Source organism: Python bivittatus, unplaced genomic scaffold, assembly GCF_059951505.1.
Source record: "Python bivittatus isolate LINGU-HERP-01145 unplaced genomic scaffold, Pbiv_v1 ctg000480_np1212, whole genome shotgun sequence".
Taxonomy (NCBI): Eukaryota; Metazoa; Chordata; class Lepidosauria; order Squamata; family Pythonidae; genus Python; species Python bivittatus.
In genome coordinates this window covers 41,494,135-41,510,382 of record NW_028277075.1, presented here as the reverse complement: position 1 = coordinate 41,510,382, position 16,248 = coordinate 41,494,135, and the positions used below count along the sequence as shown (strand labels likewise).

Sequence of the window (16,248 nt, the reverse complement as noted above, 5' to 3'; positions counted from 1 at the left end):
ACACACTGGATCAAATCAAATGGTTGGTTTTAATGTTCTAATCTCACCAGAAGCTTATTTACAGAGTATGACACAGAGTGACACCTCTTCCTTGTCCTGCAATAATAGGAGCATAATAAGAGATATATCATAAGAGATATATAAGAGATGAGATTTCCATTTTAGGATTGCTATAAAAAATAACAGAACTTAACAGGAATTAGAACCTGCTTTTGTTTTATCTTTATGTGCATGGATGCCATTCTCTCAAAATGGTTCCCACACTACTTTCACCATGAAACTATCTATGCAAATGATCAGGATGGATTGTATGGTTATGTATCTCCATTGCCACAAATCTGCTAATGAATATATACCTCCAGTGTTGCACACAACTCTGCAGCCCATCCTAGTTACGTAGGAAGAGGTTGAAGGAATTTCCAGGCATGGTGCTGGAGAAACTCCAAGACTATTCCAATCATAGCACAGAATTAGCAGGAATTACTCAAGGTCAGATAACACATTACTTTAACAGCGGAGTTAGCTGCTCTATTTCTTCCTTTCTTTTCTTTTTAAACACTTTGGAGGTATATACATGACATCCTAAGAAAAGAGGTAGGTAGGTTTAATCCTATTTTCTGCAACTACTATTTAGGTTCTCTGCTGTCCCTGCTTCTGCATATTTCAAATCTAGCTGGTAGGCTGCAGAGTACCACTGAATGCTGAGCTAAAAGACTATTATTAGTGCTCCTATTTTCTTATGAAGAATCATCTACAGTAAGTCCCTCAGTCTTCCCCAGTCCAAGAACCTGAAATGCACTGACTTCATAAAACCCAGCATATCTGGCTCAAGTTTATGGAAGTTCATCTCCAACACATCTGAAGGGCATAAGTGGAGCAAAGCCATGCTGGATTAACTGGAGAAATATTCTAACCAGAATATAGTTTTCCCTACCCCTAGTCACAATTCTAACCACACCTCAAGAGCAGGTACATCACCAAATGATGTTACTACAGAACAATATTGGTGAAACAAAGAATCAGGAAAAACATCTGCTTCTCTAGTCATAAGACAACAATCAGAACTAAAATCAAATGTTTCTATTGCTTCTTCGACTTGTCAGCAAAAATGAAAGGTGGATAAATAATTCCTATTTTTAAAATGAGAAATTTGCTTTTTTCATACAGCAAGAATAAAGATTAGAATTCAGATGTTGCTGCTTCTTTTTAAACATAATTTCAATTCTAAGAATCAAATGCAAAGCAGGGCAGAACTTTGATACAGGTTTGAAAGTTGTGGAGGAAGGAAAAGAAATTCAGTCATATATGGCTTGTTACCAAATGACCCATTCTACATAGCTATTTAAATGACCAATCTGGTCTTCATTTCTGCTTAGCCCAATATTCTTAATCTAATGTTTTCAAACTTAATTAAAAAAGATCATGCACTGAACTGCATCTCATTTAAAGTGCAAGAAACATGTGATCTGGTCCTGTGCCCTAATAATGAGATGGCTCTTTCATTTTAATGTTCATCTAATGCATTTTCAAAATCTCCACTCTCTTCCTTAAGGAGAAAGATAGAAGCTATCCAAAGTTTTAAGAACCAATTTTCCAGCACTTAAGAGAACTGATGCACATGTGGCTGAGTGTTTCTTAATAGTCAATCTCGATTTCAGGAAGATGGTATCAGTGCCAAAGCTAAAGTTTATTTATTGCCAAAGCGTTATCCTATTACTGAAGTTCAGTTATTTCACCAATAATGTGTATTTTGCAGCACAGAGCTACAGCATTAATTCAGTATAATAAAACTGGTTCTTCAGCTTTTTCCAATCATTGTTCATGGGATAAATTAGAGCTGCAGCGAGATTTTTACAACATACAACACTTTAATTAAGGGGGGGGGGTTGCCCGATCATATTAGAGACAGATGCAAATGTAAATACCAAGTGCTAGTATTTATTGTACTTTTTATTTATTGTACTTTTAGAGCAAACTACAAACAAATATTAAAGGTTGAAAGATATCTGTTGATAATATTTTTATTTTTCCTAGATGTGATGGAATGGAATTATGAAGGCCAGGCTCAGGGAGATAAACATTTTCTTAGCTCCCCAGAAGAGCATGGGAGGAACAAGAGGATGAGACTGGCACCTCCCTGAGGAATTCACACTGTTGTGGCTGGTTGACTTTGGGACCTGGGGTTTCAGTCTGGGAAGATTCTTGCTAGAGGTTGTAGCTAATAACCATAACTGGACTGAATTTGCATTGTATCTTGGAGTTCCTTGGGCTAGGCCTGACACCAATCTTCCCAGACTGAAACCCCAGGTCCCAAAGTCAACCAGCCACAACAGTGTGAATTCCTCAGGGAGGTGCCAGTCTCATCCTCTTGTTCCTCCCATGCTCTTCTGGGGAGCTAAGAAAATGTTTATCTCCCTGAGCCTGGCCTTCATAATTCCATTCCATCACATCTAGGTAATATAAAAGCCATGATCAGAGAACTCTACTTTCTATTTCAGGAACTAAAATAATAATGGTATTTATTTATTTATTTATTTATAGTTTTTATTAAATTTATATGCTGCCCATCTCCCCCAGAGGGTGACTCTGAGCGGCTCACAATTAAAATCTGAAACAATCAAAACAATAAAATATACATATACATATTAAAGTAACTAACAACAATTCTAGATATACCTGGAATATACTACAACAGGATTTTTAAAACTGTGTTTGATGGGATTTCATAAGGGAGAAGGAGGAGGAGGAGGAGGAAGAATGCTCGCTTGACTGCAGCTTATTTTTTATCACTAGAGCTTTACCTCTTGATCAGGTACAGGATTTTTTTTAAACTAATAGGCTTGAAAAAGTTTGAAAAATCCCTGCCTGAAAGAATCTGTACTTCTCTATATATGCTAGCATTCCTGGGGTTCACAAGGAAACCAAATCTTATCTCTCTCTCTCTCTCTCTATATATATATACACATCTCAGTAGCTCCATGCAAGTGATACAAATAGTATTGAACTTAACACACACAGATTCTCTGCTGTAGAAAGTTGTAATATACTCCTCACTAATGACAGAGTAATGGCTCATCACTGCCCAAATAGTGATTTATTTTGGGGTTCAGAGGGAAATTGGGGTCATTCCTGAGGCTCTGATGTTCAGCCGAGACCCTGGTTGCTGCCTAGAATGAGAAGTGGTGATCGCCTTGGACTGCATTGTCCTGTGTGGATTCTGTCGGTGGATCTTAGAGAGTTCCCTGCCTTTCAGAGGAACTCCAGGAGATGAAGTGGCAGAACAGACACCTAGAGCACTTCAACCATTTTCCACTCTTATCACTTCTGCACATAGCCATTTTGTGGTCCTGAGGAAGGGGGGCTGGAGGAACAACTGCAGTGTTGCTGTGAAAATTATTCTAAGCAATTGTCAAAGAAAGTTGCTCAGTTGCACTCTAAGACTCCAGCTGTGCAAGTATTTTGGATTTGACTGAGATATGGTCTAGCATGGTTACCTGGGAAGAGTTTGAACTGTTGGTCCTGAAGCAGTGGATAAGGCCCTCAGGGCCATGTGCATTAAACCCATATCCCTTCTAGTTGGTTAAAGACTCCCAGGTGACAACATGTGGTTGGATCCAGGTAATGGTAAATGCACCCTTGAGGAAGGGGGTGGTTCCTTTGGCTCTTAAAGAGGTGGTGGTTCATCCCCTCTTCAAGAAACAACCCTAGTTTTTATTGTTTTTTCTCAACATTTAATAAAGTTATTAAAAAAAAGAAAGAAACCACCTTTGGATTCAATAGTATTAGACAATTTTCATCCAGTCTCCAACCTCCCCATTTTAGAGAAGGTTGTTGAGAAGTGGTTGATTTGCAGCTCTAAATAATCTGAAGGAAACAGATTATTTGCACCCCATTGTAGGGTTTAAAACCATGACATAGTACTGAGATGGCACTAATCACACTTGCAGATTACCTTAATCAGGACTGAGATGGGGGTAGTGCATCTGTTCTAGCCCTCCTTGGTCTCCCCACAGCTTTTGGTACTATTAATCATGGTATCCTATGAGGGTTAGGAGTGGGAGACATGGTATCATAGCGATTCCTTCTTCCATGGCTGGTTCCAGTCAGTATTAGTGGGGAAAAGAGATCTAGCCTGAGAGTCTTGCTTTGTGGGGTTCCTCAGGGCTCTATTCTTTCTCTGCTTCTATTTAATATTTACATGAAACCATTGGATGAGTTCATCTGTAGGTACAGTGTCAGGTAGTGTCAGTATCCTGACGATACCCAGTTATACGTCTTTACCCTGGGCAACCCAAGGATGCTGTAAGATTCTTCCCCAGTGCCTGGAGGCTGTGGAGGTCTGGAATGGGAAGAACAGACTTTGGCTTAATTCAAACAAGACTGGCTGTGGGTTTCTGGGTCCCCCAGCTTAGGAGACACTCTATCATTAGTTTTGGATGGGTTTACTCTTTCCCAGATAGAACTGGTGCACAATTTGGGAATCGTCTTGGAAGAGAAGGTAGCAGCTGGGGCCAAGGGGGCCTTTGAACAAATCTATTTTGAATGCAATGGATCAAAAAGCCCTGCCTTGATCACCTCCTGTCTGGACTACTGCCATGTGTTTTATGTGAGGGTGCCCTTGCAGACCATCTGGAAGCCTACTTTGTCCATAATGCAGTGGCGAGGTAGCTACCACTACTTTGCCATCTGCACTTGCTCCCAATAAAGTACCATGTGCTATTCAAGGAGCTAGTTATCACCTGTAAAGCCCTTAATGGTACAGGGCTGGGTTATATGTTAGACTACCTGTCTTCAATTGTCTCTGCTTGCCCTATAAGATCCAGCAGAGTGGTCATGCTTCAGATCCCTTCTATGGAACAATATCACCTAATGGGACCTTGGAAGTGTGTTGTCTATATCCTAGCACCTGCCCTGTGAAAAAGCATTCCCCTTAAGTTTTTAATGGCCCTGACCTTGTTGGCTTTCTGTAAGGCCCTGAAAACCTGTCCCCACCCCCCGGCATTGGGTTAGAACATTGGATGAAGCTATCCAGAAATGAAATGACTGGAATGGGAATGTGGTTGGTCTAGGTTATCCTATATTGGAAATTTCTGTGTTTTGGTTTTGGCTTGTTTTTATTCTTTTAACCATATGTAAGCCACACAGAGTTGCTATTGTGGGTTGGGCAGCCATATAAATAATCTAAGTAAATATAATTACAATTTTAGGCAAATATTCCTGCGGATTAGTCCTAAAACAAGTTCTATGAAAAAGCCCATGTTATGCCACTATATCAGATGTGTGTCCAACAAGGCTCTATAATACAGGCATTCTTGCTAATCTTGTTTTTCAAGCTTTTAATGCCAGAATCTTGTTTGTAAAAATCCAGATGATCACTATTTATTTATTTATTTATTTTATTTATCATATTTATAGAGTTGCCCATCTCACCCAAGGTGACTCTCGGCGGCGTACAACAATAAAAAAAAAATACATAAAAACAACTACATATAAAAAACTGTAAAAACACACAATACAGGGGGGGATAAAATTAATAAGGGAGCCATCGTAAAATCTCCCCGGTCCCCTGGGAGCCCCAGGCCTGATCACATAGCCAGGTCTTGAGGGACTTATGGAATGTTAAGAGGGATGGAGCTAACTGCACTTCCGGGGGGAAAAGATTCCACAAGGCAGGCGCTACAGCAGAGAATGCCCACCTCCAGGACCCGCCAAATGTAATTCTCTAGCAGGTAGGATCCGCAGCATGCCTTCTCTGCCAGATCTGATGGGACAGGCAGATGTAATCAGGGAGAGGCAGTCCCTCAGGTGACCTAGATGGTAGCAAAGAGATACAGAAGCCTCCTCTTTGCTGCCATCTAGAAATTGTCTGAATTTTTGCAACCCAGATCTGGTAGTCCTTTAAAACAGATTCAGCATTATATACAGTATGTGTGTGTGTGTGTGTGTGTGTGTGTATGTATGTATGTGTAGATATACACCCACCCACACACACATACACACCCACACATACATGCGACTTCTGGAATGCTTCCATGCCTTACAATGATAAGGAGACTCAAGCAAATTTTTCTGTGAAAAAAACAAAATCTTACCAAGTACTCTCAACTCCATTGTGATATCAACATAACCATGCTCAGCACTGTAATACATGGCCTCCTGTAAAGCTTTCATTCTGGTTTTGCACAACTTAACTTGGCCCTCATTAGAGCTTCCTTGGCTGGATGTATCACTTTCCACACCCTCTGCTAAAATCTCTTCCAGCGAGAGAACATCTCCCTTCGATTGCTGTGGCTGGGTCAACAGCTTGCGCAGAACATTTCTGTAAAGTAAAAGCAAGAGGAGTGGTATTTGGATCTGGAAAGTATGAGCTAATTCCAGTTTACTCTGGTAGTTTAGTTAGTAAATCCCTACGCCCACAAAAATAACTTTAAAGATGCCAAGGAATCTTTCTAGACCAGCAAGATAAATACAAAGGTGAAATTTAGCAACATTATCTCTTTTAACTATTTTCAAGTTTGTTTACTGAAGTATTCACTAGGCCACATACAAATTTACACTGTAATCATGCCAACAGTTAGTGGTTGTTTAAATTACCACTACCAGCTGCACTTTGTGGACTGAATCGAAGGATATACTGCATGTATGTATATATACACACACAGTACTGTGCAAAAGTTTTAGGCAGATGTGAAAAAATGCTGTAAAGTAAGAATGCTTTCAAAAATATATATTGTAATTGTTTATGTTTATCAATTTACAAAATGCAAAGTGAGCAAACAGAAGAAAACCCCAAATCAAATCAATATTTGGTGTGACCACCCTTCGCCTTCAAAACAGCATCAATTCTTCTAGGTACACTTGCACAGAGTTTTTGAATGAATTCGGCAGATGGGTTGTTCCAAACATCTTGGAGAACTAACCACAGACCTCCTGTGGTTGTAGGCTGCCCCAAATCCCTCTGTCTCTTCATGTAATCCCAGACAGACTCCATGATGTTGAGATCAGGGCCCTGTGGAGGCCAAACCATCACTTCCAGGACTCCTTGTTCTTCTTTACACTGAAGATAGTTCTTAATGACATTGGCTATATGTTTGGGGTGGTTGTCCTGCTGTAGAATAAATTTGGGACCAATCACACGCCTCCCTGATGGTATGGCATGATGGATAAGTATCTGCCTGTATTTTTCAGCATTGAGGACACCACTGATCCTGACCAAATCTCCAACTCCATTGGCAGAAATGCAGCCCGAAACTTGCAAGGAACCTCCACCATGCTTCACTGTTGCCTGCAGACACTCATTATTGTACCGCTCTCCAGCCCTTCGGCAAACAAACTGCCTCCTGCTATAGCCAAATATTTCAAATTTCGACTCATCAGTCCAGAGCACCCACTGCCATTTTTCTGCACCCCAGTTCCTATGTTTTCTTGCATAGTTGAGCCGCTTAGCCTTGTTTCCACGTCAGAGGTATGGCTTTTTCACCACAATTCTTCCATGATGACCACTTCTGGCCAGACTTCTCTGGACAGTAGATGGGTATACCTGGGTCCCACTGGTTTCTACCAGTTCTGTGCTGATGGCACTGCTGGACATCTTCCAATGTCAAAGGGAAGTAAGCATGATGTGTCTTCCATCTGCTGCATTAAGTTTCCTTGGCCAACCACTGCGTCTACAGTCCTCAGTGTTGCCCATTTCTTTGTGCTTCTTCAGAAGAACAGCACATCTTGAAACCCCAGTCTGCTTTGCAATTTTTGCCTGGGAGAGACCTTGCTGATGCAGTCTGATTACCTTGTGTCTTGCTGCTGTGCTGAGTCTTGCCATGGTGTATGACCTGTGACATGAAACTGTCTTCCACAACCTCATCTTAGTAGCAGAGTCTGGCTGCTCCTCACCCAGTTTTAAGCCTCCTACACAGCTGTTTCTGTTTCAGTTAATGACTGTGTCTCAACCTACATATGAAATTGATGATCATTAGCACCTGCTTGGTATAATTGGTTAATCATACACCTGGCTCTAATCCTACAAGATCCCTGACTTTGTGCAAGTGTACAAAGTGTCCAAGTGTAAGAATTGATGCTGGTTTGAAGCCAAAGGGTAGTCACACCAAATATTGATTTGATTTGGGTTCTTCTTCTGTTCGCTCACTTTACATTTTGTAAATTGATAATCATAAACAATTACAATATATATTTTTGAAGGCATTCTTACTTTACATTTTTTCACACCTGCCTAAAACTTTTGCACAGTACTGTATATATTTATACACACACACATAAATAATTTTATTGGGAGCCTTAACAACAATAATAACTACCATATTTTTCCGACAATAAGATGCCCCCATGTACAAGACGACCCCCACTTTTCCAGCCCAAAATTAAAAAATCAATATTTTAAAGATAGTGCAGAACACATTTTTATTTAGTAATTAGTTAACATTGACCTGATACACTCGGTGGGAGGATGTCCAAACCGTCTCTCTGCAGCTCTATTTCCAGGCTCTTTTGCTTAACTGATTACATTCAAGCACGAGTGAAACTGCAGATAGTTTGTCTCTGCAATCAGCCTTCCTCTAATTGGTTTGTTCAGCATCAGGCTCATGATTGGAGGAAGTCTGTTTGGGAGACAAGCTATTTCACTCGTGATTGGAGGCTAGCAATAGGAGGAAGCTTCTCTGCAGAAACAAAGTATGGGCAGTTTGGAACCGTGCGATTCTTGGCTGACTTCCTTGAATAAGACGCCCTTCAGTTTTTAGGGTAAGGATTTTAGAAAAAAGTATCGTCTTATAGTCGGAAAAATACGGTAATAAAAACTAAAGTAGAATGAGAAAGGAAAAAAAAGAGGGAGAGATAAAAGAAAAAGATAAAAGTGCAAAAAAAAAGTAAGAGGAAGATAAAGAAAAAAGAAAGAAGAAAAGTAGATAAAAAGAAGATATAAAAAAGATATAAAGAAGCGGCTTCCAATCTTCTTCACAGCAGTTATAAGTACAATTATATTTTAACCTCTCTCTCTAAGGATACATTATAATACTCTTCTTTCTATAGTCTATCCTGTATAGACTATCGTATCTCATTTTCCCCCCAGTATATCGCAGATCTCTTTTTGTGGGACTCGGGTCTAGATAAACTTTTTGGCAAAGGACTGATGGGGTGAGAAAATTTCCTTCTTAATTTTCCTTAAGTTAATGGATATGTCCTTAAGCATAGGTCAACATTATTCTTTGATGTTGTCCTCTGTTATCTATTTTACTATCTCCCAATGGTAGCAAAAATGGGAATAGGTGGCTGATTTTTACAAGATGATTAAAAATGCAGTCATGCTGGGATACAGAAACTTGAATTGTTCCAGGCTACAGAAATATTCTGGCAATGCTATTGCTCCCATAGTGCTCGCACCTAATAAATGAAAAAGTTAAAGGAGAGATTATTTTGCAGATCATTGTTCCCCAAGCCTGTACTGTGGTCCATAATCCACCAGTGTCCTTTGCATGTTATTGAACCAGCCAAAGGACTTTCACCATGTCCTGTGAAAGAATCCGAATAAATCCCTTGCACGTTCTCTCCAGGTGCTGAGGTAAAGCACGGGAGGAAAAAGAGGGGACCTCTCTGCTCCTAGCATCCATGGGGCACATCTGTCTACACTTACCAACCTATTCCCATGATTTACCTATGTCCATGAGCAGCAGCATGGCTGAAACAGTTCATGTCCTCATGAAGCGATGAGGAGATCCCATTGGCTTCCAGCATACTCAAGAGGGGATCAGCTTCTCGGCTCAGCAGCAAACTGACCAGCTCATAGTTGCCTACAAATGCAAACAATTAGCTTTGATTTTTTTTTTTGGTAAAGTCGTAAGAGAGCAGCTAAATCCCTCCCTCCTTCCAAGAAAGGGTGTATGTGTTACCAGCACAGAGTACAATTGCCATATGGTAAGAGTCTTACAAGGAATCAATCCTTTAAAAAAAGAGCTGATTTGCAATAGTGGTCCTATGTATTTGATGGGATGTGGGGACCAAATCTCACTGTATGTATACAATAATGTGCAAATTATTTTCTATTATTGTTCTCATTCCCCAAAAAGGGAGCAAGAATCATGCCAAGTGAATTTATGTGCATACACTAGGACCACATATTATCTTGTGCACATATAGTAAGTACCGTTCATCATTTCATAATCCTACATAGTCTCAGTGCCCCACTGCAAACAGTCTGCCAGGAACTGCATGACTATATAAGCTCTGAAAATATTTTTTTTTCCAAATTTTGGGTTTTTGACACTTCATAGTTGGATTGAAATGCAAATAGATATTGCAGGCATTTTTTTTATGAGTATATCTCTAAACTTTATTGGGAGTGAAAATGCAATACTTGCTCAGACTTGCCTGCTGCTGAGGCCAGCTGAAGTGGGGTCTCAGCATAGTTGTCTTCTCCACTGTTGACAGCAGAACCTTCAACATGGGCACCTGCATCCAGCAGCAACTGTAAAAAACACAGGCAACTTGAAAAAAAGGAAGAGAAGGAGGAGGAGGAGGAGGAGGAGGAGGAGAAGGAGAAGGAGAAGGAGAAGGAGAAGGAGAAGGAGAAGGAGAAGGAGAAGGAGAAGGAGAAGGAGAAGGAGAAGGAGAAGGAGAAGAAAAAATGTGGGCAGGGAGACTCTGCCGATTACAGCATCTACCTTTGTCTTGTTTGAAGTTGTTGTAAAACATACAGTAAGGCTACTAGATGTGGACTGCAACATTCTGGATGGCCAGTAGATGGCAGCAAATAAAGTTCTGTAACCCTCTGCTGCCCACTAGTGCTTATCTGGAACTTTGCACAGATCTGGTAGTCCTAGCATACACCACATTTGGTACTTCATTCATCAAGTATAAAGTTTCTCTCTTTCTCTCTCTCTGTATTTTAAAGCTATTTTTAAAAGAGAATTTATGTTAGATGCATGAAAACATAAATTTCCAGCTATTTCTGAAAAGAGGCATATCTGGAAAATCATTTGGAAATATACTTAGAAATCTGTAATTTTCCTAAATGATTGTATCCACTTTTGGATCCATTGCCTCCAGCTATTTTTGTCCTCTCAAATATTACTAACTGGCCATTCTATCAAGCTATTTAAATGGATTCTCTTCCAGTCAGTCTGTTGTGATAAGAAATTTAACTTAACTGGTGCCTGGTGTACTTACTGTGAAGTAGTAAAGCCACTTTGGCTTAAGAGATGCGCTTGCAATGAGGTGTCCACAGACAACCTGGGTGTCTGCACCCATAACCTTCCCCTCACAAGGTTCCTTGAGCCCTGCACCCTCTTTCTCCCTTTTCCAAGCTGAGCAGCCTTTTAATCTCTTTTACCAGGAAGGAACAGACAGCTTCCTTCCTGGCCAAGATTGCTTTGAGGCGGGTTGAAGGGGGAAGCTTGGTTTATGTATATACCTGTCTGTACATCCACAATGGTGCGAGATTGTACAGACTTTGTGTGTAGCTGTCCATGTCTATGTGAGATAAGTGTCTGAAGGTTGTGTGTTTTGTGTGTGTACAGAAAGTTCTATAGCTATACCTCACCAGTTGCCTTGGCACATCATGCACCTTGCAGCTGCAAAATATTGCCTGTGCTGGTAAAAATAAAAAAATAATGACTATGAAGGCTATGCCTCGTTTCTGAAACATTTTAAAATACACTTGTGGTGCTACCTGTCCCCTAAATCTGCATTTATTAATTGTTGTTAGCCTCCCTGGAAAAAGGTTGGGAGAGGCACTTTATTCTTCGCTAGTGAGGTCATGGGTGCTTCCAAATGGAGGCATATACAGCAGCAAACCCAATCTGGTGCCTTCTAGATCCACATAATCCCAGGCAGCATGGATTTTCATCTTGTTAGCTGAGTGTTATGGGGCTCCCATCATGTACTTTTCAGGTTGCATGTGAAAGCTTGACAACTTGTCTTTTGCTCACCTGGACTACTGAGATATGGCCATGTAATACAGCGAAGGTGAGTGCAGTCCAGTGTCGGCTATCAGGATGTACTGATGGGTATCGGGATGAACTTCCAGGGACCTCAGAAAAATGGAGAAATGTTTATTGGTTGCAATTCTCCTTCTTCTTGTTAAGCTCCTAAGATGTGTTTGAGAATGGCACATCCCTGGTAAATTGCAGTCCTTGGAACTCGTAGGCTGATGTAACTCAGAGAATTCACTGGTCAGTGTATTTAGTCCTTTAGGTTTGTTTGTTTATTTAAAAAGAATCTACTAGTTTTCTTTGGAGGTTGTTCTTGCAGAGGGGAAAGATGTTTTCTTTCAATTTCCCCATTCCTATGCATTATAATTCATTATCTCATCTATGGCAGGCATTGTTGCTTTAGAATCCATAAGCATCACCACCACCACCACCACCACCATCATTTCTAAAAAGAAATAAATTTCTCTCCAAACATATTCAGCAAAATATTATATGAACCCCAAAATACAGTATTTTGCTATGGAATTACTAAAGCCACATCTTTGCACTTGCTTTTCACTTACTGGTATATCCAGATTTGCTCCGGCATCAATCAGCATCTGCACCATGGCTTCGTCTCCAGCAGAACAGGCATACATGAGTGGAGTCATACCCTTAAGGACAATGTATGCAGCCAGTTTATTTTATGTCCAAAGGCAAAGCTCATCAACAAAATGTTGGGTTCTATATATTATACATGTGTACAGTTATTTCCTCACATTTCATAATACAGCTACATTATCTATATATGATAACTTTTGCATAGATGTTTTTTCTTTTTATAAACATCTGGAAGTAGACTAGGCATGGAATTGATTTCAGTGTAAGGATTTATGTTGATTCTTCTGCAGAAATGCTTAAATGTTGCACATTATCCTTTTACAATACTTCTCCTTTTTGTCCTTGAGACATAAAATGCAACATTTTATGTCTCGCATGAACACAACACATGAAATCTTAAAGACAGGTTAAGAAAAAATAATTGCTATGTCAACATAACATGCCATGTTATGCACTGGCCTCAGAAGTGGGCAGAAGTGAGCTCCAGATGACGTACTATGAACTGGAAACACTGAAATGACCTTGGTTTCCAGACATTTTCCTCTACCAGTTTGCCTTGTCTATAAATCTTTACAATGCCTTGATGATATCAATCAAACTAAGGAGGCTTCTGAAATTCATGTTCCTGCTGTATTTCTCCTTATAAACTTAGTTGCTGTCTCCTATTGACTCAAATATCTCACAATGGGACGATGTGTTAGAATTTATAAGGAAAAGAATATTTATTTATTTATTTATTTATTTATAGCCTAAAGGCCCGAAAAGGAAGAACCCCCAGTTTTTCTAAAACAACTAGAGGCAGTTAAGAGCTCCTAGTGCTGAATGATCCAGAATACCAGAGTAGCCCTGAGTCAACCCTTAGTAAAAACCTTTACGTGCTGGTTTTGGAAAGAGTATAAGTTGATATGACCGTAACAACGTGAACTTTGGATTTTGATCTTGCTCTCCTATGTCATACCATAGTGAATGTTATGTAACTGAACGTTATGTACCTGATCATCCATTGTATTAACGCCTTCAGGTCCTAAAGCTTCTATAGCTTGGTTAATCAGATCAGTCCTTCCACAGTTCAGCATTCGAAACCCCAGATCCTGCTGGAATTTTTCAGTAGCAGCCTTTGCATCCATTCGCCGGAAGGAACTAAAGCAACATTCTGGCCTGTGGAAGTGTCACAACCAAATGATGCAAATATAATTTATTAGTATGGTTATTAATATTACAGAGTCCTGCATCCCAGCATGTTGTGATCTTGCCTTTACTAACAGAGAAACATATATAATGAAAGATATAGAATTACTTCTGCTTTATATCACTCCTGTTACAGTATTTGTCTTCCTCACCATCAATCCAAGGACTGTTTTACATACGATATTGCAGAAATCTGGGGTGGCATTAAAGATTGTATTATTTCAGACTTCAGGTAAAGAGATCATATTTCTAAATGCTCCTCTACATAAAATTCCCTACAAATAGAAAACATGTTTAGCACCTACTTCTTGCTGATCATTTACAGGGAACATTCAAAAGAGGCACGATTCCCCTTGTAGGCTGAAAAGATACAATCCTATCATTCACCCTACATGTGTAGACCAGACCTAAGATACTGGGTTGTTCTGCAGGGCAAGCTGACTGCAACAAGAAGATGCTGTGTTAGCCATTTCAGAAAGAAATGAACAGATGACCTTGTCTTCAACTCATCCCTGGCCCACTACCCTGGCACTTGTCTTTTCCTCTTCCAAATGCGGTGTTTTCCACCTTTTGCTAACACAGATCTCACCATGTGGATGCTCTGCAGCATGTACTGGAAAAAGATTAGGGGCAAGTCCTGCTCCTATTGTCCATTTGGAGCCGCTGTGGGCATACCCACCCATTTGGTCCCTAGCCAATGCTTTTCAAGGATGTTCATCTTTTGGCAAAAGGAGGGTCCCACTGTGCCAGACACCAATCCCTCCCACTTTTCTTGCCAGATCTGGCAAGCAGATGCCCAAGCTGCTGGGCCTGGGAGAGACAGCAAGAGAAGTATGTGTGCATTTGAGGGGTGGGGGTGGGGAATGGCTCTTTAGGCACCAGTTCTTCTATCTCACTGAGGTGTTCTATGCATCTGGAAAGAACTGTCTGGAGAACGGAAGTAGGAGGGAAATGGCTAGGGTGAAGCTCTCACCGAGACCTTGTGGAGCTGACACAGCAGAAGTTGATCTGCAGAGTTGGGCAGTGCAGTTTTCACTCATGCCCAGCAGGCTTCTGGAAGGCTACTGGGCATGTGTTTCAATGCCCAGGCAGAATAAGGGTTGGAAATGCAGTCAGCACATTTTTATGCCAACCTACAGTTAGCTCCCATACTGGAAAACTACACTTTAGTCTTGCTGTGTGGGATGTTGTCTCCCAATAGTTCTTTTATATGGATAGTTAGCAGATTCATTTGACACTTTCTTCTGTATGTGCAAATTGAGGTTGTTTGGGTTTTTTTCTTTACTGAAAGTAGTGGGAGGGGGGTGAGAGGCCTCCATGAAATTATCAAAGCTTTTTTCTCTCTAAACAGATGCTATACTTATTTTTTAATTGTTGTTGCTGCATATGACTAATTTTGTTTTTGACTGCATCAGATATAGCAGTTGGAGTTAGGAAAACAATATGGAGTGCTGCTGCCAGGAGTAGCGGATTGGGAAATTCCAATGTGTGAGTTTTGTTTATTCTAAACTGTTGACAAAAATCAGTTTCATAAAAAGCATTTTCTTAGATTCAGCATTTCTGGAAATTAGACTGCTAGACTGAAAGACTTGGAGGAAAGAAATCTTGCACTGTTAGCCCATTTCTGAACACTTAAAGAAAAATGATAATATTCATGCTCAGTGCATTTCATCTAGCAATCTTAAAAGTATGATATAAACTCATGGATAACTGATAATTGCAATCAATATTTTGTAAGCATTTAATTTTTTTTTCTTTTGGAATTTGATATCGTAACGAAAGAAAAATTAAAAGAAAGAAAAAAGGAATAAACATTCTACAAAAAGCATTTAGTTAGACCCTCTCTTTCATTTTCTCCAATTCTTTCCTTCTTTTCTGGATGTATTCTGAACTTTAATTAATTTAAATTTAAACACTGAAATTTTTATAAAGTTTATAGCATCATGGATCATCATGGATCTATTAATAACTCAACAGATATGAATTAAACCTTCTTTGGAGGGAGGAGGGAAATCAAGCCTTTTTGGAGGAGGAAGGGAAAAGAATGAAACTTTTTTTGGAGGGAAGAGGGAAATTAAAGATATTTGGAGAGAGGAGGGAAATAAATTAAAGGTTTTTTGGAGGGAGGCGTTCCTTTGTGTGTTGGAGGCTCTGGGGTCTGGAGCAGGTCGGCTACCCCTGCAGGACTGGGAGAAGACTGCCTGCTTGCTGTCCTGGGCAAAAGGCACAAACTCGCCGCCTTGGCTTACCTGCAGCAGCGACAGTGGCTTGGCACTGCTGCAGCATGGACAGAGAGTGAACATCGGTCACGTGGTGCTCAAGCTCAGTCTATGCCATGGCGGCACCAAGCAACTCTCACTGCTGCAGGTAAGCTGAGGCGGCAAACCTGTGCAGGACTACTTGTGAGTCGTGAGCCTGGAGTTTTATGGTGATTGGTGATGAAATTTATTATTATTATTTAAACTCAATTTTGTGTGCACTTGACTTTTTGCCACGTGCATGGGTTTCATGAGTCGTGTAC

At 40.3% G+C, this 16,248-nt stretch overlaps 1 protein-coding gene across 2 annotated transcripts in view; it reads right to left on the bottom strand.

Moving 5' to 3' along the window:
• Nucleotides 1-16,248, bottom strand: part of ABTB2 (ankyrin repeat and BTB domain containing 2) — a 156,414-nt gene that overhangs the window by 11,632 nt on the left and 128,534 nt on the right. Inside the window, exons 5-10 of one of the 2 annotated variants that reach the window (XM_007428714.3) lie at nt 13,532-13,697; nt 12,503-12,592; nt 11,937-12,038; nt 10,378-10,474; nt 9,665-9,800; nt 6,093-6,319 (exon numbers count right to left, since the gene is read on the bottom strand). In XM_007428714.3, coding sequence (XP_007428776.1) covers nt 6,093-6,319; nt 9,665-9,800; nt 10,378-10,474; nt 11,937-12,038; nt 12,503-12,592; nt 13,532-13,697 — 818 coding nt within the window. The remainder of the gene's footprint in view (nt 1-6,092; nt 6,320-9,664; nt 9,801-10,377; nt 10,475-11,936; nt 12,039-12,502; nt 12,593-13,531; nt 13,698-16,248) is intronic. The other variant, XM_025166947.2, reaches the window with a different exon arrangement.